Source organism: Mobula hypostoma, chromosome 12 (assembly GCF_963921235.1).
Source record: "Mobula hypostoma chromosome 12, sMobHyp1.1, whole genome shotgun sequence".
Taxonomy (NCBI): domain Eukaryota; kingdom Metazoa; phylum Chordata; class Chondrichthyes; order Myliobatiformes; family Myliobatidae; genus Mobula; species Mobula hypostoma.
Window position 1 is genome coordinate 64,887,376 of NC_086108.1, and position 27,734 is coordinate 64,915,109.

At 40.5% G+C, this 27,734-nt stretch overlaps 1 protein-coding gene across 7 annotated transcripts in view; it reads left to right on the top strand.

Annotated features, from left to right (window-relative positions):
* Positions 1-27,734, top strand: part of nfia (nuclear factor I/A) — a 580,788-nt gene that overhangs the window by 345,876 nt on the left and 207,178 nt on the right. For all 7 annotated transcript variants that reach the window (XM_063064289.1, XM_063064294.1, XM_063064291.1 and 4 more), the window contains one exon: positions 10,800-10,874. In XM_063064289.1, the coding sequence (XP_062920359.1) occupies positions 10,800-10,874 (75 nt within the window). The remainder of the gene's footprint in view (positions 1-10,799; positions 10,875-27,734) is intronic.

Genomic DNA, 27,734 nt, shown 5'->3' on the forward strand with positions numbered 1-27,734 from the left:
GGTGAGCTGGATGTTGGGACCTAAATGAGAGATACAAGTTAAAAAAGAGGTAAATATTGAAGATGAAGATGAAAAAAAGAGATACATATTGAAGACGAAGATGAAAAATATTGCATTATGCTTTAAAACTAAGTTATTGTTTATGCTTACAGAAGCACTTGAAAAATTGTCCTTTGTGTTCAAGTACTTGTATGTGATAAGCATGATGGAGGGAAACTGTTTGATGTTGTAGTTTACTGGGATACCACATACATATTTAGATCTTTCCAGTGGATTTGTAATCGAAATACAACAAAGACTGAAATCTTTTCCTTTTTAAATCTTTTTATTAATTTTCCAAAGTTATAAACAGAATAACAATGTTGATACAGAGAGTTTAGAATAATCTTATTGTTGATAAACATGTACAAAAAAGACTTCAAATAATACAGGTGTAATAGACTTCCAGACTCTTAATATAGTTAATCATAGAGATAAAAGAAATAAAAAGAAAAAAAATGCAAGAAAATGCCCCCAAAAAAACAGAAAAAAATAAAACTAAATATTAAACCCAAAAAGAAAGCAAACCGAACAAAACAAGGCTAGACCAATATCTTAAATCAAGTACATTCAATAATGTTGTCAACTCCACTCCTCTATTCGTATATTTTAAGTTAATAAAAAGGATTTGGAAAAGGTCAAATTACATCATATGAAAATGTTGAATAAATGGTTTCCAAGCCTCTTTAAAGTTAAAGACTGAAATCTAAGGTCAATTCTTAAATTGTTGATTCAGACATTAATGTAGCATGTGAGAAATGTATCATCAATATGATGAGTCCATCAAAAGTGAATGAATTAACTGCTTCCAGTGAGATGGCAGCACGCTTCCATGCAATGGCATCTACAGGGCCAACCAAAGGTGTTATTGTCTTTTTTAAGCATATTTGTTATGATCACTAGACCCTACGGGTCATTAAGAAGTTAAAATACTGCAGGTTTACGTCATCAGTGAGCTGTTCATTGGCAGAGAAACTGAAGGACCTGGACTTGGTTCAGTTCCTGCTTCTGCCAGTGTCAGAGAGGCATTGGTGCACAAAGGCAGTGACCAGTCTAACAGTGAGCGATTGTATTAGTCGCATTTCTTGTGATCGCAACACCCTGCTGGACATTGATGATGTGGGATGCTGCATTTCTGATTCACTGTGTTATTGGCAAACAGCAAGTGAACTGCATAGTCTTGGTCTCAGCAAGGACTTGGGCCTCAAACCGTGGTGTCGCCTCTTTGCAGATGCCGGCAGGAGAGAGGTACTGGAGCCAGTACACTCCACTGGATTGCCAGAGACATGGTGGCACAGCATCCATGCCAGAGTTGGTCCTGTCTCCCCAGTGTTCGCTAAGAAGTAAACAAAATGTATTTTGTTTGACTGCAGACTGCTGCAACTTTCATGGACTCAGGGAGTTAGACTATATTTTTTTTATGTGTGACTGTACTTTACTGCTGTGTTATATGCACTATGTGTGCCTTGTGCTGTGAATGACTGTTGGTGCTGTTTTGCACCTTGGCCCCAGAGTATAATTGGTACTGTTTCATTTGGCTGTATTCATGGGTATTCATGTATGGTTGAATGACAGTTGATCTTGAACTTGCATTTAGTTTCTGCAATCATGCTGATGAGTAACTACAAACGTTTGTAAATCTCTGACTTTTAAGTTGATCAGCTAGTTACTTTAGCCCTATTTTCACATTTTTGTTTTCAAAATTTTTAATTATTGCTGTCTATTAACTCAAAAACGGGAAGCAATTTTCTATCAGCACTCTGATCTGGGCAGGGATTCTGCTGCCTTTTATTGTTTGGGCAGTGATAATTGTTCCCTGTTCAGAAACGCTCTGTCTCTAACTGCTATCATTGAAATCCTCCATAATTTCTTCAGGTCAAAGAACAGTCAACCATGACCACGGCAGTTAAAAGGTTATCCTGATTTAAGTTGTCAAAATCATTCCTTTTCATTTTCTTCACTGAGTGATCAGTCCCTTCCTTAGCATTTAATAACCAGAAAAATGTAGGCACAAGGTGTTTTTGGATTTGCGTATCTACTAGACCCATCTCTTCTCAATTATGCAGCGCTCTGGCTGAAATAACAATACAATGTATGCAGTTTGTAATACAGTTGCTGCAGTTTTGTAAGGGTGAAGTGCATTTTAGAGGATTCTTGCTGCCACCAACAGTACAGTAATTGTGCTGTAGCTCAGTTGTTTCAAAAGCCATTGCAATTTAAAAGCATTTCTATCAAAGGAGAAATCAAAGAATGCATCCTTTGGCTTAACAGTCAGTTTGTTTCATTTAAATGTGTAAACAAATCACCAGTGCTACATAGAATGATCAGGCACATAAAAACGTTAAAATTGTTCTGTGCACCACTTAAATTTGTTGCTGAACCAATTCATGTGAAATTATGCAATGCACTAATTTTATAGTCATTAATTTTTTAAGGTAGCTGAAAGATGATGTTAGTGTCATTAAGGATAGGTTGTGATGGCTTTTTTAAAAACAAATATAATGAAACTGAATGAAACAAGATTTACTTACCTTCAGTGGTGGCCTTACAAAAAGATCAAAATGTGTTGATTGGACCATTATATTGTAAGAGATCTGGTGGTTATAAATGCTGAGAGCATGCAATCTGAGCAAGATGTTGAATGTAAAGTGCAATTATCAGCAACGGAATGGAAAAGTTATGGTAAATAAAGGGGATCCCTGATATGAAGAAGAAATGATGTCACTGAACATTACAGCACAGACATTTTGGCCTAACGAATCGAAGCTGGTGACATTGCCCATCCAGCTAGTCCCGATTTCCTGCTTTGGACTCATAGCCCTCTAAACCCCCACCACCTCCACTTACCTATGGAATAAACATAGGCCAGTACGGAACAATGCAGGCCCTTTGGTTCAAGAGCGTGTACTGTCACAAGGTGTCAGGTCCCAATGGTGTATCTGGCAGGGAACTGAAAACCTGTGCCTACTAATTGGCGGGAGTGTTCAAAGATATCTTCAATCTCTCACAGATGCATTTGGGGGTCTCCACCTGCTTCAAAAGGGCGACAATTATACCAGTGCCCAAGAAGACCAGGATAAGCTGCCTCAATGACTATTGCCATCAAGATTGACCTTTCATAGTGTAGCACTTCACACTTCTCTGGACTCCATTACTACTTCTCAGCCCAGCTCTGCATCCTATCCATGTTCCATTGTAACTTATGACAAACTTCTACACTATCTACAGCACCACCAACCTTTGTGTCATCTGCAACCTTACGAACCCATCCTCCCACTTCATCTTCCAAATCATTTATAAAAATCACAATGAGCAGGGGTTCCAGAACAGACCTCTGCAGAACATAATTAGTCATGGTCCTCCATTGCAGAATACACTTCATCAACTACTACCTTCTGCCTTCTCTGGGCAAGCCAATTCTGAACTTAAGCAGCCAAATTTCCCTTGAACCCATTCCTTCTGACTTTCTGAATGAGCCTGCCATGGGGGAATGTTGTTGAATGCTTTGCTAAAATCCATATGCACCATATTCACTCTTCTATCATCATCAATTTGTTTTTTCACTTTGTCGAAAAGTTAGTCAAGCTCATAAGACACAGCCTGTCCATCACAAAATCATGCTGTCTATCCCTAATCAGAGTCTGTTTCTACAAATGTCCATAAATCCTACCTTTAAAAATCCCCTCCAATAGTTTCCCCACCACTGATGTAAGACTTGCTGGTCTAAATTTCCCAGGATTATCCCTATTATCTCTCTTGAACAAAGGAATAACATTTGCAATCCTTCCATCTTCTTTTACAAGTCCTGTGTGCATTGAGGACACAAAGAATTGCCAACAGCGCAGCAATTCTTCGCTCTTTTCCTATAATAGCCTAGCGTATTAAAAAGAGAATAGATTGATATGACTACAGTTTAATAGAAAAGAACATGATGATAACATTTTTATATATTTTATCAGTCCCTTAATATGTAGGACCAAAAAATAATTAATCAGATCTCTGAATGGCCCCTAAAATGAAAGCTGTAGTAAAAGACAAAGTATTTATTCAATATAAAGTATGTTAATCTGTGTCAAAACTTTTGAAATGTCCAGGATAAATTAGCCAGTGAGTTCAACCAAAATTCCATGCTTGCAAAATCACCAGTCAAATGGCTAAATAAAAACCATTCTTTAGAATTACTTATTAGATTATTAAAGAAGACGTGTACTAATGTAAAGGGCACAAAGTCAAAACAGGCCTATGAGACATCAGTGATATATTTCTAATGTATTAGACATCCATAACTACCTGACTTAATGACTATTAGCTTTAAAACAAAACAACACTATCTGCTGTATGTATCTGATTAAGTTATAAGGTTAAATAAGGTTACCTTGTAAAGTTAAAAAGTGCAGTGGTGCATACTGATTAATTGTCTGGGATCATAAATCAGAGGTCTGGGCAAAGTTTCCGGAGACCCAAGTTCAAATCTCACAGTGGGATCTGTGAAATTTAAATCAGTTAATAATATGAAATTTGGAAGGAAAATGGAAACCATTCGGGTTGTCATAGAAAAGGTGCTATGGTGCATGAAACAGAAACAAAACTATATTCAGTTTAAAATAATGATTTCATTTTGATTCCTGCAAACTAACTTAATGAGTGTCCTTTCTCTGACCATTTCCTCGTTCCTTGCTGCACGAATGTAAGATTATCGTCAATGCTTACAGGGAGAATGCAGGAGAATGGAACTGAGAGGGATAATGAATCAGCCATGATGGAACAATGATTCATACTCAATAGGCTGAATGGCCTAATTGTGCTCCTATATCTTATGGTCTAAGATTGGAATAAATATAAAATGGCAATACAAGATCCGTTCCATTACCTGTCTCTTCTGATTTTCCTTAATAGCATGTACCCATTCCAGTTTGGCATCTAAACTTATGTTTAACCCTGTACCTTCATCTTGCTAGAAAAGTACTGCTTGTATGACACTCAATCACCACCCTAAAACATTTACTTTTCCACCACCATAGTTCTGCGTTATCACTACAACAGGAATTGCAAGTACTTGGCTGGGTACCTTCACCCATATACTCCATTCAAGTTTAGTCAGTGTGCTTGTCATTACTTCATCAGTTAGGGAAGGACAGTGGATGTTCAGCAGGAGGATCCCTTGACTTTGAGATTCCATAGAGTCTGCAACATTGGAAACTACAAAGGTAGTTTTGGCTGTCTGAATACCATTATGCCTCCAGATCTAGTGCATTGTGAATGGGGATGGGGATTGTGGTGGAGGAGTTTGGCCTGCTGTCTGTAACGTTTGATTCTGTATGTACCAATGCACTAGGCTGTTGGTGGATCTATCTGTAAAAAAAAAACTCTTCCAGTTTAGACACCAGTCCAGTCCCTGAATATTTGTCTAGACAAGCTTGCACATTCAGCTGGGTTGGGAGTGACTTTACTTACTTGGGCACTTAGCTCCCAGTGGAGAATAGGCCATCGGTGACCTCCTGTCTCCATCATTCTCTGAAGTCAATGGTATGCTTGGAGTGTGCTCTGCAATCCATTGCATCCACTGTACAGGGGATTGGTCTATACAGCTTCATCAGAGCCCTGATTGTCAGCCTTGCCCGTTTCCATCTCTCACATTGGGGACATAGGGTTGTAAACACAAAATATTCTGCAGATGCTGGGGTCAAAGCAACACGCGCAAAACGCTGGAGGAACTTAGCAGGTCAGGCAGCATCCATGGAAAGGAACAGTCAACAGACGAAGGGTCTTGGGCTGAAACGTTGACTGTTTGTTTCCACGAGTGCTGCCCGACCTGCTGAGTTCCTCCAGCGTTTTGGACACAGGATTGGTCTTTGAGAGGTAAGAGTGACTTTGCTATGTCCAAATTTTGTGCCTCTGTCAATGCCAGGTGTTCCACATGCTTTTATTCTTTCTTTGATTGAATGTAGTGCCAGTGGTTGCGCTAAGTGGCTTAATGGGCCACTTCAGAGTGCACTTAAGAAATAGCCACAATGGGTAGCTCTGGTGTTCTGTTTAGGCCAGACTGGATGAGGATGGAAGATTTCCACCCTGATAGCACCAGATTGACTAAGTATGTCCTGTTCAGACAAAAAGGGCAAATCCAATTTAGTTAAGTGCCATATAATCAATCTCCAACAAAACTAATCTGTCATTGACAGTTGAGTTTTGCCAAGACCTCTCAGTATGGATATCATCACAGACTGAATTCCAGCAGTGAGATGAGTATGACTGCCCTTGACATCAAGAGAGTATTTGATTGCAAGTGTCTTCAAAATATCCTGGTAAGACTGAAGTCAATAGACATGAAAGAGAAAATGCTGCAATGTTTGGAGCCATACCTAACACAAAGGAAGATGGTTACATGTGCTCGTTGCAGATTGATGATTCTGGCAGCAGGGTGTTACTGCAAGAGGTTTTAAGACCTGTATCCTAGGCCCAGCTATCTTTAATATTCAATGATTTTCTTTTAGCATTCAGTCAGAAGTGTGAGTGTTCACAGATGAATCTATAATATTGAATTCCATTACAAATCCTAAGCAAATGAACAGCTGATGATTTTGGCAGCTAGAGCTAGGCAATAGTTAGATACAGGCCAACAAGTGGAAAAATAACTTTTCTACTACAGAGGTACCAGGCAGTGCCTGACTCTAATAAAGGCTGTACCCACCTACCTTTGAAAGATAGTGACACTTCATTAACAAATATCCCAACCTTCAATATCTTGGGACTCATCAATGAATAGGCACTCAGCTTGACTCACTATATAAATACTGTAATGAGAAGAACAGGTCAGAGACTGGGCATCCTGTCATGAATGACTGGTTCTCCAGATTCCCAATGCCTTTCTACTACCTAGAAGGCACAAACCAGGAATGTGATGCGATTCTCTCCATTTCCTGAAATGAGGGTTGCATCAACTCTCAAGAGATTTGACACCATCCAAGAAAATCAGCCCAGTAAGTTGGTACCCAATATCTACCCTAAATATCAATTTTCTCTTCTACAGTGCCTGTAGGGTCTGCTGACTACACAATTCACTCCAGTTGCTCACTTAACTCCCACTGTATCGCCTAAATACATGACTTTTACCACCAAGGGCAAAAAATATATTGAAACATCACCACTACTGGGTTCCTCACCAAGATGCCTACCATCTTTAACTGTAAATGTATCTGTGTTCCTTCCACTTGGACCTAAGTTCTGGTACTCTATCCTCAATTACACATTCAAGATTAATGATTCAAGTTTATTTGTCATGTGTGCATCAAAACATACATTGAAATGTGTTATTTGTGTTAACAACTAACACACTGAAGGGTATGCTGGGGGCAGCCCACAAGTGTCACCACACATTCTGGTGCCTGCAAGGCATGCCCACTTTACACAGCAGAGCAACACAGAACATAACAAGTAGCAATTAGCTACAGCAAAAACAAGTCCTGTTCCTCCTTTGCACCCACATATATCCATGGTCTTTAACCCCAGGACAAGCCTCCAGCAAACATGTGCTTGGTCCTGCAGACATCAGGCTTCGACCTCCCCAGCGAACTCAGAGATTCGTAGACTCAGCTCTAGCCAATGAGCCTCAACCTCCAGACTTCTCAGTTGTCCTCAGGCCTTGATCACAGCATCGATTCTGGAACACACCAATCATGGAAAACCAGGCTTTGAAATCGGAATCGCTGATGGTGGGAACCCGAACACGAGACTCAGTGTTGCAGTCTCACTGATTTACGAACCCAGAACTCATTTCTCCTGCCCGCATGGAGCTCCAACTCCGGATCTGCTGACAACTCACTGATCTAGGGGAGTTCCTGTCCTCTCTCTGCCAGTCTGACTTCCGACGTCCGACCACGGATGTCCCACATCAGTGTCGCTGGTCTTCGAACGCGGAGTATAGACTTAGCCTCTGGCCTGACCTCTAACTCCGCCCCCCCGCCACCATTCCTGTCCCTAAAACCCTAACCTGATTCCTAACTCGCCCTCTCTGTCTCTAAAACCATCTTTACGAACCGGAAAAGATTAAAAATTAAACAATTAAAAGACAACTAACTCTGAGCGATGACTCAGTGGAAGTTGCAGGTCATTGCCATCTTGGATCCACGTGGGGAATATCATCAATTGAAGCACTGCACCGGGGCAATTAGGAATGGACAATAAATATTGTGCTATCTAGCACTGCCCAAATACCATAATTAAATTTTGAAAAATTTGATCCATCAAAGCGGGAGAGGAAATTACTAAAGATTAACTGTCATGCCTGTGGCATTCTCCATATTTTGTAACCTGTTTCTGGAGATCGATACTCCTGATGTTATCTCACCAATAACTTACATAACTAGGCCTACTTTTCCATTCCTGTCAAAATAACCCATAATATTCCGTTACTTTCCGAGTTACTTTGTGGACAGCATTCCGGCTTTTGGCAAATCATTCACCAAGGCACTGAGATCCTTCTGCATCTCAGAACTCTGCAGTTTCCTTTTTATAATAAAAAGGCAGATAAATATATATAAATTGTAAAATGATGAGTCCCAGCATTGATCCCTGTGAGATACTACATTACATCTCATCAGCCAAAAAAGGTCCACTTATGTCTGTTCAGTTCACACCAATACATTTCATCTTACACCACAAGCTTTTATTTTCCACCGTCACCTTTGATAATGCACCCAATCAATTGTCTTCTGAAAATTTAAGTACTGTATAATACATCCAGCAATTCTCCTTTATCCACAGCACGTTACTTCTTCAAATAAATCCAATAGTTTAGTCAAACGTAGTTTCTTTTTCAAAAATCACATTGATTTTACCTGATTACTTTTTCTTCACACCCTGCTGAAACATCTATAATAACAGCCTCTAACATTTTTCTGATGACAAATGTTAAATTCAGTTAAATCATGGGTGATCTGATTGAAACCTCAATTCTGCATTCTGTTTAATCCATGTTGATTTTTCATCCCTTGCTTCTCAGGTATCTGTTTACCTTTGCTTTAGAAATATCCAGACTGTTCTTTCATCATACTTTGAAGAAGAGAATTTCAAAGACTGTCAAAGCATTCAGGACAGTGCACCAGTGAATTGGTATTTAGATTGATTGCCAGGAAGAGAAGAGTCTCTCCAATCAAAACTATCCACTTATTGGAGGACAGGAAGAATCTGCAACTTTATTGCTAAGAGTCCAAAGTACTCCATTAGCATCCACTAAGTGGGACCTAAAAACAAAACTAAAAAGATGAAGATCTCTATCTGAAACACTGACTGTCCATTTCCCTCCACAGGTGCTACCTGACCTACTGAGTTCCTCCAGCAATTCATGTTTTGCTACGCATTTCAGCTGCCTCTTGTGGCTGTCTGTAAAAAAAAAAGTTTGATTGGGCATACTGTTGTGCCTGTTGTTACCTCAATCTGCAGATTTTTGACTTCATAATTTTTCAGTAATGGTCTGAGCAGCTGGAATCATGGTGGGTCTCTCTTGGGAATTTAGTACCTATGTAGTTTGACTTCTGAACTTTTGTTTTGTTAACCTTGTTTGGCCACATCATAGCATTTCAGACAGCTGAAAAGATCTGTAATATCATTGTTGAATCGCAGTGAACAGTGCTCCAAGAATTTCCCTTGTAATTATAAAATGTGGATGAGTTCAAAAGGAGTTTTTGCATATTAGGGGAATTAAGAGTTATGGGGAAAAGGCAGGCTGGTGGAAATGAGTCCACGGCCAGATCAGCCATGGTATTATTGAATGGCGGAGCAGGCTCGACAGGCCAGATGGCCTACTCCTGCTCCTATTTCTTATGTTTTTAAAATAGCCCCAGTAATTCTTTGTCAGCTGTAATAAACAATACTTCCTTGCATTGACTGTGAACCCCCATCCTCCAGACCCTAAGTCATGAATGCAAGCACTGAACCAAATATGAAGTCTTGTTTATATTTTTTTTAAAGTACATTGCCAAGAGATGTTGAACTGTGATAGTAAGTTTCAACATGCAGTATTGTATTTCTTAAACACTCTGAATGTAAGAAAATATGGAACAGAACAAATTGACATTGATTGTACTATCAGGAATTTCATAATCTTCAATCCTACATTCCTTTCCCAGTGACTGGACATTAATTTATGGTGAAGGCGTAAAGAGTGAAATTTATTTGGGTGGCCATTATGTGTGGTGTTTGGTCTTTTACTCCACTGGCAGTAATGAATTGCATCACTCTCCTGCAGAAATAAAACAGTTATGCAGCCAGGGAAATTTAGGAACCTACAAGTAACCAACTTATCTTGAAAAACATGAATGAATCAGAGGTTATATATACATCATGCTAATATCATCAGTTAATAAATATTATTAACTTTAAAACTTCTTTCAGGAAAACAATGGGGAAAGTGTTGCGGAGATCTTTCCTATTTAAAAAAGATCTCAACATGGAGCTGTAATTTTGGAGAATATTTAACAGTGATTATCTTTTTGTCTTTGATCTCACAAGATTGTTTTAATTAACCCACTTTAGGAATCATTGTTCTGTTTCTAGACCATTTTCTTTTAAAGCAGTGTCTCCCTTCATTAAATCATGTATTTGACTGGGTTATGCATTTTATTTGGTTTATTGAAAGTGGGGTCACTTTTAATAACAATCCACATTTTGTTCTTTAAATTAAAGGTGGCCACACTTTATTGTGAAGCACCGTTTAAGTATGTGTTCTATAGCAGCTTACTGTTCTTTATGCTCTTATTTTGCAGGGCATTTGGGCTTCCAGGACAGCTTTGTTACATCAGGCGTGTTCAGTGTTGCTGAGCTGGTGAGAGTGTCACAAAGTAAGTGAAACCATCTTCTTTTAACAGATATGACCCTAAAGCAGCAGTTTCCAACCTAGGGTCCACGGACCCCTCGTTAGTGGTAAAGCTCAATGGCATAAAGCAGTTGGGAACCCCTGCCCTAAAGGGTTTAAAATGTCAGAATTGCTGATGGGATGGGTCTGAACAGACATAGTTACCACTGCCTCTGGTACTGAGACTATTTCCAGTCCTGTAGTTAGATTATACATTTGTGGTGGACATAGAGATGAAATTTTAGATCTTGTTTTAGTTCAAATATCTCAGTCACTAACTTTACTTTTAAAAAAAAGTTCTATTGACATGCATTGTTCACTGTGGCCTGCTCCTGAGCTGTACTGTTCCGCCTCGTTCAAATCATTCATAGTATTCACTTAATATAAGCAGCAAGAATCCCAGCACTGATCCCTGTGGCAAATCAGGTGTTTTAGTTTCTAGGTCTGCAATTACAAGGCTTTCCCTGTCCTTTCTTGAAAAGAGGAATCCTGTGCCACTTTCCAATCATCAGATACCTCACTTATGGCCAAAGAAGATTTTAAAAATCTCTCCAAAGCTGCATCAGTCTTTGACCTTGTCTCCCATAACAGCATGGGATAAATCCCATCAACTCCTGGGGATTTATCCATCTTTAACCCGCCAAGGCTTTGAGTACTTACTTTTTTATCTATAGAGACTTCAACAAAAAAAAACTCACTTTTCCCTCACTGAATTTGCAATGATAAGATCCATTTTCTTTCTCAATTTGAATGAAAAGTATTCATTTAGGACCTCACATACCTTCTGACTGCAAGCACAATTTGCCTCGGATGTCCATAGTAGCCCCTACTGTTTGCCTGGTCTTACTTTTGTCTTTAAAAAATCTGTAAAATGCCTACAGATTTGCATTAATCCTATCTACTAGTAATACTTAAGTATTGTTTGTGTCAGTTTCATATTATTTCATCTTTTATCTTTGCACCCATTCGAACCTGATAGTTTACCTGAGTTTGGCAACAGTAGTCTTTGAATAGAATGGGCATTCTTTAAATATGTCCTCAGGGCATGTTAATGAAGTAGATACCTAGGTAGAAGAGAGAGCTGCACCTGGAGTGTAGGCTTGGCACTGACACAAGCCCAGCTTTTTAGAAAATGATAGTTTCCTGGACAAGACACAGGAGCTGTGTCTGTGCCACTTATACATCAGCAAGAAGATAGTCATGGAATATTGCCATTTCCTGATGATAGACTTCCAAACTTCCTCCATTACTTAATTAGCCCTGCCTACAGACATTAAAGTCATGCCTTTGATGTCAGGGAAATACATATGACAAAGAGTCTGAAGAAATCTGGGCTATTTATCCTGTCCAGTCAGTCGTGTATGTTCAGCTACTTTACAGTGGAGCTACCTGATCTCTGTGCAGCTACAGTATTGATGTGGCTAATCTAGTTACACTTCTGAGAGAGATGGTTGCAACGTGTTCCATGAAGATTAAATGGAGTTGACTGAGGGTTGTCTTAATTGGCATATTTGTTAACCAGCATGTATGTGCTGCCAATAATGCCTCCACTTGCTAGACTACTTCTGAATGTGCTCCATCAGAGGACAATGCAACTCAAAACTAAATGCTCATACTGACAGCAAAAGGCAGCAGAAGGAAAAATCGTTAACAAAAGAACTGAAGAATGTTTGGCTAAGAATAGCTTTTTCAGACCGTAGTCACGATATCTGGTCCCCTGATTGTCCTAAAAAGCCAAATATGGCATGCTTTTTTGTTATCACCTGCTTTCAGCATAATTTCCAGACGTCAGAAAATCCAGCAACCCTTCTTCCACCAACAGCGCTGGCAGACTCCAATTTCACCTCACACCTCATGCAACAAAGTGGTAGATGTGACAGAAATCAATTTCTAGCAATCAGAAGCTGTAGCTGCTGCTTCAAGTGTCAACCAGATCAAAATGAGACCACACCTCTGCCTGTGAGAAATGTAGACTGTAGCAGGGCAAACAAGCTTGGATTGCTATTGCAGCATACTTCCCTCAATATACATGAAATCAGCAGTGTAACCTCCATTCTTAGTTAATTCTATAGTGCAGCAACTTTGGGTTTAAAATTCCTTCTCCACCGCACTATGTTTACCAAATATTTAACTCTATTCTGAATAGGTTTATCAGGAACGTAACTGCTAGTACCAAATATGTTGATCTAGTCACAGAGTAAAACAGTTTTTCCAGGAATATTCTTGTTATTTTAACTTGAGCATCATGAATGTTTGATACACCTTTTGAGATCATTTGGACAGAGCTTTTGTGTGGAAATTATTTTTGCTTAGCTCTTACTGAATCTCACCAATGATCCTGAATATCATTTACCCCTCAAAATAGAATTGGTATCCATTCACTTACAGCAGAGAAGCTGCTGCCTATTCTGTCAACATAAGCTGATCTGATGATCTTTTTGTTCCTCAACCTGAAACATTAACCATTAAAAAAAATCTCTCAGTAATAGCCAAAATCTCCTGAATGTGCTTATTTTTTATTGAGACACAGTGCAAAGATATGGGTTCGAGTGGTCAGGCTTTGGCTCAACAGGCTTCAGTGAGAGCAGGCGCAGTCTAAAACTTAAGTTTGAGAAGCTATAACAAGTGAAGGCAGTAAGGTAGTCCAAGCAGTAGAATGCTCCTCCTGAGAGATGGGCAATTTCAGGGTATTTAGTGGCCTACCTGATAACTACATCTGCACATAACTTCAGGTCAAGAAGCTGGAACTGGATGTACTCAGGACCATCTAGGAGGCTGAAAACCTTAAAGATGAGGCATTTTCTGAGGTGGTCACACCCAGAGTGCAGGCTTCGAATAGTGGATGGGTGTCCGCCAGGAGAAGTAAGTGGAGTAAGCAGTCTGAGCAGAGTGCCCCTGTGGTCATTCCCCTCAGCAACAGATATACCCCTTTGGATACTGCTGAGGGTTGACCAGCAAGGGTATAGCAGCAGCAGCCAGACCAGTAGCACTATGGCTGGCTCTGAGGCTTAGCAGGGAAGGGTAAAGTCAGGCAGAGTGACAGTGATAACAGAATTGATAGTGAGGGGATGGCCAGCAGATTCTGTAGCCACGAAAGAGAAGCCAGCATGGTATATTGCTTTCTAGCAGCTAGGGTCCAAGATATTGCAAAGTAGCTTCAGAAGATTCTCAAGAGGAAGGGTGAACAGCCATAGGTCATGATGCAGATTGGCACCAATCACTTAGGTAGATAGGGGGAAGAGGTCCTGCGCAGTGAGAATAGAGTTAGCGAAAATGCTGGAGAGCAGGACCTCCAAGGTAGTAATTTCTGGATTACTCCCAGTAACGTGTGCTAGTCAGGGCAGGTATGGGATGAGGAACTGGTGCAGGGGGCAGGGTTTCAGATACCTGGATTATTGGGATCTCTTCTGGAGATGGTATGACGTACAAAAAGGATAGGTTAAGCTGAACTCAAGGAGGGTCAATATTCTTGCGGGCAGGTTTGCTTGAACTGTTGGAGATGGTTTTAAGTAATTTGGCAAGGGGATAGGACCTGGAGACATAGGGCTGAGGATGGGGCAATTGGTATATAAGTCAATGCAGTCTGTAGTGAGACTGTGATGAAGGACAGGCAGATGATAGGGCAAAACTCCAGTCAGTGGGATGAACTCAAGTATAACATGGGAGGAAAATCAAAAAGGTAATGAATACAACACTGAAGGTGTTATATTTGAATGCATACAGTATGCAGATGAAGGTAGATGGTCTTGTAGCACAGTTAAGGATTGTCACGTATGATGTACTGAGCATCACTAAGTTGTGGCTCAAAGAAGATCATAGTTGGGAGCTTAACATGCAAGGAAACACCTTGTATTGAAAGAACAAGCAAGTAGGCAGTTGGGGCGGGGTGGCTCTTGGGTAGAAAACAAAATCAAATCCTTAGAAAGAGGATCAGAAGATGTAGAACCCTTGTGGGTAGAGTTAAGAATCTGCAAGAGTAAAAAGACCCTGATAAGAGTTATATACAGGTTCCCAAGCAGTAACTAGGATGTGGGACATAAATTTCAATGGGAAATAGAAAAGGCGGGTAATAAGGGCAGTGTTACAATAAGCATGGCAGATTTCAAGCAGAGAGATTGTGAAGGTCAGGTTGGTGCTGGATCCCAAGACCGGGAATTTGTAGAAAGCCTAGGACATGGCTTTTAGAGCCATCTAGTTGAGACAACTAGGGGAAAAACAATTCTGGATTGGGTGTTGTGTACGGAACCAGATTTGATTAGGGAGCTTAAAGTAAAGGAATGCTTAGGAAGCAACAATGATAATATGATAGAATTAACCCAGCAGTTTGGGAGGGAGAAGATAAAGTCAGATCTATCAGTAGTATAGTGGAGTAAAGGGAATCACCGAGGCATGAGAGACAAACTGTCCAAAGTTGATTGGAACAGGACAGTAGCGGGAATATAGGCAGAACAACAATGGCAGGAGAATATGGGAGCAATTCGAAAGTTGCAGGATAAATGTATTCCAAAGATGAGAAGTATTCAAAGGGAAGATGATGCAACTGTGGCAACAAGGGAAGTCAAAAAGAGCATAACAGCAAAAGAGAGGGCATACAATATAGCCAAGATTAGTGGGACACTAGAGGAAAGGGAAGTTTTTAAAAACCAACAGAAGGTAACTGGAAAAAGCCATAAAGAGAGAAAAATTAAATATGAAGGCAATCTAGCCAATAATATAAAAGAGGATACCAAAGGTGTTTTTTTAGATATATAAAGAGTAAAAGTGAAGCAAGAGTGGATATTCGACCAGTTGAAAATGACCCTGGGAAGGTAGTAATAGGAGATAAAGAAATGACAAACAAACTTAATACTGTAAGTGTTTTGCATCAGTCTTCACTATGCAAAACACAAGCAGTATGCCAGAAATTTGAAAGTGTCAGGGCACAGAAGTGAGTGTAATTGCTATTACTAAGGACAAGATGCTTAGGAAGCTGAAAGGTCTGAAGGTAGCTAGGTCACCTGGGCCAGATGGACTCCAACCCAAGGTTCTAGAGGAGGTAGCTGAAGAGATTGTAAATGCATTAGTAATAATCTTTCAAGAATCACTAGTTTCTGTAATGGTTCCAGATGAGTGGAAAATTGTAAATATCACTCTACCCTTTAAGAAAGGAGGGAAGCATAAGAAAGGAAAATATGGGTCAGTTAACCTGACTTTAGTTATTGGGAAGATGTTGGAGTCTATTATTAAGGATGAAGTTTCAGGGTACTTGGAGGCACATGATAAGGCAGGCCAGTGTCAGCATGTTTTCCTTAAGGGGAAATCTTGCCTGAAAAAATCTGTTGGCATTCTTTGAAGAAATAACAGGCAGGATAGACAAAGGACAGTCAGTGTGTGTTGTTTACTTGGATTTTCTGAAGGCCTTTGTCAAGGTGTTGCACAAGAGGCTGCTTAACAAGATAAGAGTCCATGGTATTACAGGAAAGATAGTAGCATGGATAGAGCATTGGCTGATTGGCAGGAAGCAAAGAGTGGGAATAAAAGGGGCCTATTCTGGGTTGGTTGCCAGTGACTAATGAAGTTCAGCAAGAATTGGTATTGGCCCCTCTTCTTGTCATGTTATATGTCAGTGATTTGGATGATGGAATTGATGGCTTTGTGTCCAGGTTTACAGACAATACAAAGATAGGTGGAGGGGCAGGTGGAGTTGAAGAAACAGTGAGACTCCAGAAAGACTTGGACGTATTTGGAGAATGGGAAAGAGGTAGCACTGGAATATAGTGTAGGGAAGTGTATGGCTTGCACTTTGGTAGAGGGAATAAAAGCACAGACTATTTTCTAGTTGGGGATAAAATTTTAAAAATCAGAGGTTTAAAGGGACCTTGAAGTCCTTGTGCAGGATTCCATAAAATTTCACTTGGAAGTTGAGTCAATGCTAAGGAAGGCAAATACAATGTTAGCATTCATTTCAGGGGGTGAGAATATAAGAGCAAGGATGTGATACTGTGGCTTTGTCAGGCATTGGACAAATGGTACTTGGAGTCCTCTGAGCAGCTTTGGGCCCCTAATCTAAGAAAAGATGTGCTGACATTGGAGAGGGTTCAGAGGTAGTTCATGAGGATGATTCCAGGAATGACACTATAACATCCTGTGAAGAAGTGTGGCTTCCTAAAGATATCATTATGAGGTATAATAACAGCAACAAGCTGTGGTTCAACAAGGAGCTGAGGACTCTCAGATCTGCAAAGGATCAAGCCTACAATTCTGGAAACTGAGCGGAATACAATTTTGCAAAATAGCAGTTTAATGAAGTTCTGAAAGTGGCAAAAGCCACTTACAAGGATCAGCTGGGAAGATACTTCAGCAACAATATCTGAGGTAGTGTGGAGTTCCCTGCAAAGTCTTACCAACTTCAAATAGAAGCGCTCCCAATTCTCCCCTTCCCTCACCTTAGACAATCAGCTCTATCAGTTTTATTGCCAATTTGATAAGGATAATAAAACCATAAGATATAGGAGCAGAATTAAGTCATTTGACCCATCGAGTCTGCTTTGCCATTTCATCATGGTATATCCAGTTTTCTTCTCATTCTCAATCTCCTGCTTACCCCACATCGCTTAATGCTGTGACCAATCAAGAATCTATCAACCTCTGCCTTAAATATACATAAAGACTTGGACTCCACAGCTGCCTGTGGCAAAGAATTCCACAGATTCACTACCCTCTGGCTGAAGAAATTCCTCCTCATCTCTGTTCTAAAAGGATGCCCCTCTATTCTGACATCGTGTCCTCTGGTCTTAGACACGCCCAACATTGGAAACATCTTCTCCACATTTACCCTATCTAGGTCCTTCACCATTCGATAGGTTTCAATTAGGTCATTCTCATTCTTCTGAATTCCAGTGAATACAGGCCCAGAGCCATCAAACAGTCTTCATATGACAAGCCATTCAATCTTGAAATCATTTTCATGTACTTTACGTACATCTTTTCTTAGGTAAACTCCAAGTGAGGCCTCATCAGTGCTTTATAAAGTCTCAACATTACACTCTTGCTTTTATATTGTAGTCCTCTTGAAATGACATCGCATGTGCCTTCCTCATCAAGGATTCAAACCACAAATTAACCTTTAGGGAATTCTGCACAAGGTCTAACAAATCACTTTGTGCCTCAGATTTTTGTATTTTCTGTCCATTTAGAAAATTGTCAACCCTTTCATTTCTTCTACCGAAGTACATGACTATACACTTCCTGACACTGTATTCAATCTGGCACTTCATTGCCCGTTCTCTTAATCTGGCCAAGTCCTTCTGCAGCCTCTCTTATTTCCTCAGAACTATCTGCCCATGCACCTGTTTTCATATTGTCTGCAAACTCTGCAACAAAGCCATCAATTCCAATTCTATCATCCAAAATGTTGACATAAAACATAAACAGAATCGGTCCCAACACAGACCCCTGTATAACAACGCTAGGCACCAGAAGTCAACCCACAGACGGCTCCCTTTATTCCCACTCTTTGCCTCCGGACAATAAGCCACTGCTTTATCCATGCTAGAATCTTTCATATAATACTGTGGGCTCATAGCTTGTTAAGCACCCTCATCTGTGGCACCTTATCAAAGGCCTTCTGAAAATCCAAGTACACAACATCAACTGTCTATCCTGCTTGTCACTTCTACAAAGAATTCCAACAGATTTGTCAGGCAAAATTTTCCCTTGAGGAAACCATGCTGACTACAGCCTATTTCATCATGTGCCTCCAACTACCCCAAAACCACACCCTTAACAATCAACTCTAATATCTTCCCAACCACTGAGGTCAGAATAACTGGTTGATAATTTCCTTCCTTCTGCCTCTCTCCCTTCTTGAAGAGTGAAGTAACATTTGCAATTTTCCAGTCTCCTGGAACCATTCCAGAATCTAGTGATTCTTGAGAAATCATTACTAATGCTTCCACAATCTCCTCAGCCACTTTTCAGAACCCTGGGGTGTACATCATCCAGTTCCGGTGACTTATCTACTTTCAGACCTTTCATTTTCCCAAGAATTTTCTCTCTAGCAATGGTAACCACACACTTCATGACCCCTGACATCTGGAAATTCCACCATACTGTGTGTGTCTTTCACAGTGAAGACTGATGCAAAATACTTACTCAGTTCATCTACCATTTCCTTGTTCCCTATTACTAACTCTCCATCATTTTTCAGCAGTCCAATATCCATTCTTGCTTCTCTTTTCATACTTTATATATTTGAAGAAACATTTGGTATCCTCTTTAATATTCTTGGCTAGCTTACTTTCATATTCCACCTTTACCTTCTTAGTTGCTTTCTGTTGATATTTAAAAGCTTCCCAGTCCTCTAACTTCCCACTAATTTTTGCTCTATTATATGCCCTCTCTTTGGTTTTTATGTTGGCTTTGATTTCCCTTGTTAGCCATGGTTATGTCACCTTGCCTTTAGAATTCTTCTTTCTCTTTGTGATGTGCAGTGATGCTAGAAAGGTTGTGAAGCCTGTAGAATTCAATCTATTTCTGCATTAAATATGACCTAAAATGTGATCAAATCTTCACATAAGTTTGAAAACTAGATAAAGAGAATCCAATTAAATAAATAACACAAAAACATTATTTTTGTTCATTTATTTATTGAAAAATATTGATCCAATATTACATGTATGTGTTGGAAAAAGTATGTGTACCTCTGGGTTCATGCTTTCTACAAAAGCTACTTGGAGTCAGATGTTCCAATCAATAAGATGAGATTGGAAGTATTGGTTATAGAGGTGCCCCACCCTATAAAAAAAGACACAGTCAAGTTACTGACAGAGCCTGCTCTTCTCAAGAAAGATCAGTTTATGTGCAGCTTACCTCAATCAAAGCATCTTTCAGAGGACTTTAGAAGAAGAATTGTAAAGATGCATCAAGCTAGAAAAGGCTACAAAAGCATTTTTAAAGACCTGAGTGTTCATTAGTCCACAATAAGAGAAATTGTCTACAAATGGAGGAATCTCAGTACTACTGTCCCCAGGAGTGGGCATCCTGCAAAGATCACACCAAGAGCACCATGTGCAATACTGAAGGAGATGAAAAAGAACCCAAGGGTAACAGCAAAGGACCTGCAGAAATCTCCAGAACTTGCTGAAGTCTTTGTTCATGTGTCCACTATAAGAAAAACACTGAACAAGAATGGTGTTCATGGAAGGACACCATGGAGGAAACCACAGCCCTCCAAAAAAAAAATCACTGCATATCTCAAGTTTGCAAAAGACCACCTGGATGTTCTACAATGCTTCTGGGACAGTGTTCTGTGGACAGATGAGACGAAAGTTGAACTTTTTGGAAGAATGCACTTCACTATGTTTGGAGAATAAAGGGCACTGCGCACCACCCCCAAAACCTATCCCAATTGTGAAGCATGGTATAAGGAGCATCATGGTTTGGGGCTGCCTTGCTGCCTCAGGGCCTGGATAGCTTGCAGTCATTGAGGGAACAATGAATTCAACATTGTATCAAGACATTTTACAGGAGAACGTCAGGGTAGCAGTCTGTCATCTAAAGCTTAATAGAAGTCAGATAATGCAACAGGACAGTGATCAGAAAGACAAGAGTAAATCAACAACAGAATGGTGTAAAAAGAAGAAAATTAGTGTTTTGGAATGGCGAAGTCAAAGTCCTGATCTTAATCCTATAGAAATGTTGTGGAAGAATCTGAAGCAAGCAGTTCATGCAAAGAAGCCCACCACCATCCCAGAGTTGAAGCAGTTTTGTAAGGAGGAGCGGCCTAAAATTCCTCCAAGGTGATGTGCAAGACTGATCAACAGTTACCAGAAAATGTTTGGTAGAAGTCATTGAAAGCAAAGGTTCACATATTTTTTCCAACAAATGCATGTAATATTGGATAATTTTTCTCAATAAAAAATGAACAAGTAAAATGTTTTTTGTGTTATTTATTTAATTGGGTTCTCTTTATTTAGTTTTAGGGCTTAAATGAAGATCTGATCACATTTTAGGTCATATTTATGCAGAAATAGAGAAAATTCTACAGGGTTCACGAACTTTCTAGCACCACTGTACGTATCTTGTGACTTCCAAATTCCAGAAATTCCTGCCAAACATACAAACATGGAAAACCTACAGCACAATACAGGCCTTTCAGCCCACAAAGTAGGCTTTAGCCATAGCCCTCTATTTTTCTAATCTCCATCCAGGAGTCCCTTAAAAGACCCTATCATTTCTGGATCCACCGCCGCCAACGGCAGCCCGTTCCACGCACTGACTACTCTCTGCATAAAAAAACTTACCCCTGACATCTCCTCTGTACCTACTTCCAAGTGCGTTAAAACTATGCCCTCTTGTGCTAGCCATTTCAGCCTCTGACGATCCACACAATCAATGCCTGTCATTATCTTGAATACCTCTATCAGGTCACCTCTCATCCTTCGTCGCTCCAAGGAGAAAAGGCAAAGTTCACTCAACCTATTCTCATAAGGCATTCTCCCCAATCCAGGCAACATCCTTGTAAATCTCCTCTGCACCCTTTCTATGATTTCCATGTCCTTTCTGTAGTGAGGCGACCAGAAATGAGCACAGTACTCCAAGTGGGGTCTCATCAGGGTCCTATATAGCTGCAACATTACCTCTCGGATCTTAAAGTCAATCCCACGATTGATGAAGGCCAATGCACCATATGCCTTCTTAACCACAGAGTCAACCAGCATAGCAGCTTTGAGTGTCCTATGGACTTGGACCCCAAGATCCCTCTGATCCTCCACACTGCCAAGAGTCTTGCCATTAATACTATATTCTGCCATCATATTTGACCTACCAAAATGAACCAGTTCACACTTATCTGGGTTGGACTCTATCTGCCACTTCTCAGCCCAGTTTTCCATCCTATCAATGTCCTGTTGTAATCTCTGACAGCCCTCCACACTATCCACAACACCCCCAACCTTTGTGCCATCAGCACATTTACTAACCCATCCTTCCACTTCTTCATCCAGATCATTTATAAAAATCACAAAGAGTAGGGGTCTCAGAACAGATCCCTGAGGCACACCACTGATCACCAGCCTTCATGCAGAATATGACCCGTCTACAACCACTCTTTGCCTTCTATGGGCAAGCCAGTTCTGGATCCACAAAGCAATGGTCCCCTTGGATCCCATGCCTCCTTACTTTCTCAATAAGCCTCGCATGGGGTACCTTGCTAAAATCTATATAAACTACATCTACGGCTCTACCTTCATCAATGCTGCTCTGCCGTCATCCCTGCCAGTGTTCTTTTCCAACCAATTCTGGACAACTCCTCTCTCATGCCTCTAGTTCCATATTCACACTTTGTAATTTTGTCTGCCTTTTACATTGCAACTCATCTTGTTGACTGTAATTTTGCCCTCTCATCAACCTTGCTAGGAGTCTTATTACACATTGCCTCCGTTTGTAAACCAACTACTTCATCTTAAGCACTATCACTCCAATTTCCATCCTCCTGCCAGATTAGTTTTAACCTTCCCAAACAACTCTAGCCAACATGCCCACAAGGATATTGGCTCTCGGGTTCAAGTGTAAACCATCCCTTTTGTATAGGTCATATCTTCTGTAGAAGAGATTCCAATGTTCTCTAAATTTGAACCCCTTCCCCTTGCACCAGTTTGTTAGCCATGTATTACCCTGCCAAATCATCCTATTTTTACCTTCATTGTCATGTGGCACAGGCAGCAATCCAGAGATCACTACCCCAGAGGTTCTTTTTCTTAGCTTTCCACCTAGCTCCCTAAAATCTCTCCTCAGGACCTCCACATTTTGTCTTCCTCTGTTATTAATGACAATGTGTGCCAAGACTTCTGGCTGCTCACGCTTGCCCCTTAGAATGCCATTGACACGATCCAAGACACCCCTGATCCTGGCACCAGGGAGGCAACATACCATCGTTGCGTTTCTAACGAGCCCACAGAACCTCATCTCCGCTCCTCTCAACACTGCAGTCCTCTTCATCCCTCTGCTCTTCTGAGCCACAGCACTAGACTCAGTGCCAGAGACCCGGTCACTGTGGCTCCCCCCCTTCAACAGAATCTGAAGTTTTATACTTATTATTATGATACTTATTAATCAACTATCTCTTCTCACTTCCTCTGATCCTGGTATGCTGAGCCTGTACCAACCACTCCAATGTCACCAACCCCTCCCCTTTCACCCCAGCCCCATTCACCTTCTTCAGCCTCCTCTCCCTCTTGACTGCTGCCTCCATCCCATTCTATCTGTGAAGCAAGAAGACATTTGCAAACTATTTGGAAAAGAGAACATTAGGAAAGCTGCAGGCCCCGATGGTATCTCACCTGGTACTCTAAGGCACTGTGCAGATCAGCTAACACCTGTCTTCACTGAGATACTTAACACCTCCCTGCAGTTATGCATCATTCCAGATTGCTTTAAAATTGCTAAAATCATTCCAGTTTCCAAGAATGGCAAGGTCACTGGATTTTATGATTATAGACCTGTCACTCTGACTTCAGTAGTTATAATAACCTTTGAATGTCAGACCTTGGCCTACTTTAAGTCCATTACCGATCTTCTTCTTGACTCACTATAGTTTGCTTATAGAGAAAATCGCTCAGTTGAGAATGCAGTTAATTTTAGCCTTCATTACATTCTTCAACATTTGGACTCCCCCAACACCTATATGAGGATTTTTCTTTTGGATTTTAGCTGTCTTTAACATAATTGTTCTGGAGTTGCTCCATAGCAAGCTAACCCTGCTAACAAGACAGTGGAAATGATAATTTCCTTCTGCCGACTACACCCTACCTCCCCCTTGGAAATTAATGGACATTCTGAGTCATTTCACTTCCTGGGACTACCATTACCAATGCATTGAAGTGGGACAACCATGTTACACTCATCTTGAGGAAAGCCCAGCAGATATTATTGTTTCTGCACCAGTTTAGGAAACTTAACATCTCAGTACATGTCCTGATGAATTTTTACTCAGCCAGCTTTGTGAGTTTTGTGACCAGTTCTGTCACCGTTTGAGTTCCCACCACCTCCTCCCTCTCCAAGTTCAGGTTGCAGCAGGTGGTCGACTCAGCAGAGAAGATCATTGGCTGTCAGCTACCAACATTAAAAGACCTGTTCATCGTCAGAGCAAAGATAAGAGCTGAATAATTACTGCTGACTCTACCCACCCTAGCAGTCTTCACCAAATTTCCATCAGAGAAACGCTACACATCCATCACCATCAGGACCACACGTCATCTCCGAAGCCTATTATTCCGTAGCTATCCAGCTTCTCAACAAAACTCACTCAGGTGTAATACCCTCACTGTCTCTGCACAACATCCCTTAAATTGTCTTTCCTGACATCCTTGTTCTGTTGATAATTATTGAGCCTGCTTATGCATTCACATTTGTTTAAGATGATTATTGATGTTTGCGTTTGTGACCACTCTGCTAGTTGCTGATTGCTCATGGCTGTTTGCACTATTGTCTTGTAAATTGTTGGTGGTTGCTGTTGTGTTGTCTGTTATGGTGTTGTCCTGTGTTTTATGCTTGGCATTGAACCACAATCAATTCTGCTATGTTTCACATATTGGCAATAAAGTGATTCTGATTCTGATTCTTAAAGGGTTAACATATGAGGAGTGTTTGATGGCTCTGGGCCTATACTCACTGGAGTTTGGAAGAATTGGGGGGGATACTCTTTGAAACCTATCAAATATTGAAAGGCCTAGATAGAGTGGATGTGGAGAGGATGTTTCCTATAGTGGGTGAGTCTAGTACCAAAAAGCACGGCCTCAGAATTGAGGGGCATCAATTTAGATCAGAGATGAGAAGTAATTTCTTTAGCCAGAGGGTGGTGAATATGTAGAGTTCTTTGCCACGGATGGCTGTGGAGGCCAAGTCATTGAGTATATTTAAAGGGGCGGTTAATTTGTTCTTTATTAGTCAGGGCATCAAAGGTTACGAGGCAAGAGAATAGTGTTAGGAGGGATAATAAATCAGCCATGATAGGATGGCAGAGCAAATTTGATGGGCCTAGTGGCCTTTCTGGTCTTAAGGTCTTCATGCACTTGGATCTCACAAATGGCTTTCTTCCATTTGAGAGATGGATATTTTCGTGAGATAGAAACAGCTAGAATATTTCTTCACATTTTCTGTTCTTTTGGGAGCTGAATTCAATTATTGCCTTGAGTTGAGCATATCAACTACTCCCAGGTCCTTGGTTCCCAGAAAACAGAAAATATTAATAATAGTGTGCTGGCCTGCCAGCGTTTAACATATAATGCCTGACATGGAAGAGTTAAAATTTTGGAGTTTATAACCTTTGTTGAAATTTGCCCAGCTAGGAACAACTATGAAAGCAATAAAAGACCTCATGATTTCTTACACTTCGTTCAAACCGACATAGATGGAATATTTAACCTTGTTAATTTTCCATTTGTGCATTTTGTGCACAACCCCTTCCATCTTCCTCCCTCATCCAATATCATTTGTGGTTGATCCCATCACCTTTGCCAGAAGCTAAGTATCAGTCAAAGTCTAGATACTTCTTGTAACTGAACAAAAATAGCAGTAACTCACAGATATATAGTATTCATACATTGAAAAAGCACTTTATGAAGGGAAAGGCATGAATGGACAGTTTCATGTTGATTGCAGGTTTTTAAAATTTATTCATTTATGGGATATAGGTGGTGCTGGCAAGGACAAAGTTTCTCAAATATCTATTTTGACTGAGAGACTTAACAAGCCATCTCAGGCGAGTTGTTGGTCTGGAGTTAAATTTAGGCCAGTCTGATTAAAGATGTAAAATTTCCTTTCCTGAAGGATATTAGTGAATTGGCTGGGTCTTACAACAGTCCAGTAGTTTCATGGTCTTCATTAGTCATGCTAGCTTTGTATTTTAGATTTAAATTAATTTAAACTACCTCGTATCCATACTTTTATTCAAACTCATTTGGTTGAGTACTTTGGATTCTCATCTGTTAACTTCACCACATTTTCATCACCTCAAAGCTTTGTCTATAGATATACCTCATCCAAATGCAAAGTATTATCTAAAAATTGCTCAATTCTGTTATTTGTGTTTCACTGTACCCTATCAATATTGTACGGTGTGTTGACTGGACACTAACTTTTCTAGTAAATTTTTTTTTGCTCCTACCAGAGAGGTATCAGGCCCTTAGTGTTTCTACTACCCAAAAACAGGGCCAAGAAGGTGAAAGCTCAATATGAAAGATATTGTAACCAGCATACTGGAGTGCCTTTTCTGTGCTTTGTGGTGTCCTGTAACACTACAGTTAATTGTATATTCATCAGATTGTTTTGTTATAACAATGCGTAAAAGAGGGGTAAAATATCACAGTTCCTGTAACTGTTCAATGACCTCTGATTGAATTCCATCTGGTCTGGGAAGATTAGACAACATTGTGACCTGTTTCACAGAAAAGTAATTTATTGCTGCTCATTTTCTGAGCTGTCAAAGGTGGGCCCTGAGGACAAAGTACACGATGTACATTAGGGGACACTTATGAACATAAAACATAGAACAAGTTGCCCTATTCAGGATTTTGCAAAGAATGAACTGAAAACAATAATATTGGAAGTCATGAAGTGTTGCATTTCTTTTGTACAGTGAAAGGTATTGGAATAAGTTAGCATGCAAATCAGAGCAACACACATCAAAGTTGCTGGTGAATGCAGCAGGTCAGGCAGCATCTCTAGGAAGAGGTACAGTCGACATTTCAGGCCGGGACCCATCGTCAGGACTAACTGAAGGAAGAGCTAGTAAGAGATTTGAAAGTGGGAAGGGGCGGGGGAAGATCCAAAATGATAGGAGAAGACAGGAGGGGAAGTGATGGAGCCAAGAGCTGGACAGGTGATTGGCAAAAGGGGTATGAGAGGATTATGGGACAGAAGGCCCAGGGAGAAGGAAAAAGTGGGGGGGGAGAACCCAGAGGATGGGCAAGGGGTATAGTCAGAGGGACAGAGGGAGAAAAAGGAGAGTGAGAGAAAGAATGTGAGTATATAAATAATGGATGGGGTACGAGGGGGAGGTGGGGCATTAGCGGAAGTTAGAGAAGTCAGTGTTCATGCCATCAGGTTGGAGGCTACCCAGCTGGAATATGAGGTGTTGTTCCTCCAACCTGAGTGTGGTTTCATCTTTACAGTAGAGGAGGCCGTGGATAGACATGTTAGAATGGGAATGGGATGTGGAATTAAAATGTGTGGCCACTGGGAGATCCTGCTTTCTCTGGCGGACAGAGCGTAGATGTTCAGCAAAACGACCTCCCAGTCTGCGTCGGGTCTCACCAATATATAGAAGGCCAAATTGGGAGCACCGGACGCAGTATATCACCCCAGCCGTCTCACAGGTGAAGTGTCGCCTCACCTGGAAGGACTGTTTGGGGCGCTGGATGGCGGTCATATACTGAATTGAAATAATCAATCAGTAATAAAAACAGCTTATATAACAGACGCTGGCTCTAACCAGACCTCAAGATGCCTTATTATTTCTATCAGATATTTAATAGCACTGATTAGCACATCAAGAACAATTTGTTGCTGGACCTTTGGGATCAACTAGCCTTTTCATTAAACCAATGTTGACATGACAAGCTAAATAAAATGGATTTTTAAAGAAGCAGGATCTTTGTGTCCGGTAAATCTTTTCTGTTCGGGTGGAAACATGTAGCAGGTAATTTTTGATAGGGACTCATTCACATCAGCATCATATATTTGAAAATTTATGATAAAAAGATGAAACGCAGACTTTTTCTTTGTTGCCCCATTCTCCCTGGTTATAACAGTTATTCTTCACTAAACTGAATGGGCAGATGACCTGATTTAAAAACATTGTTCATGA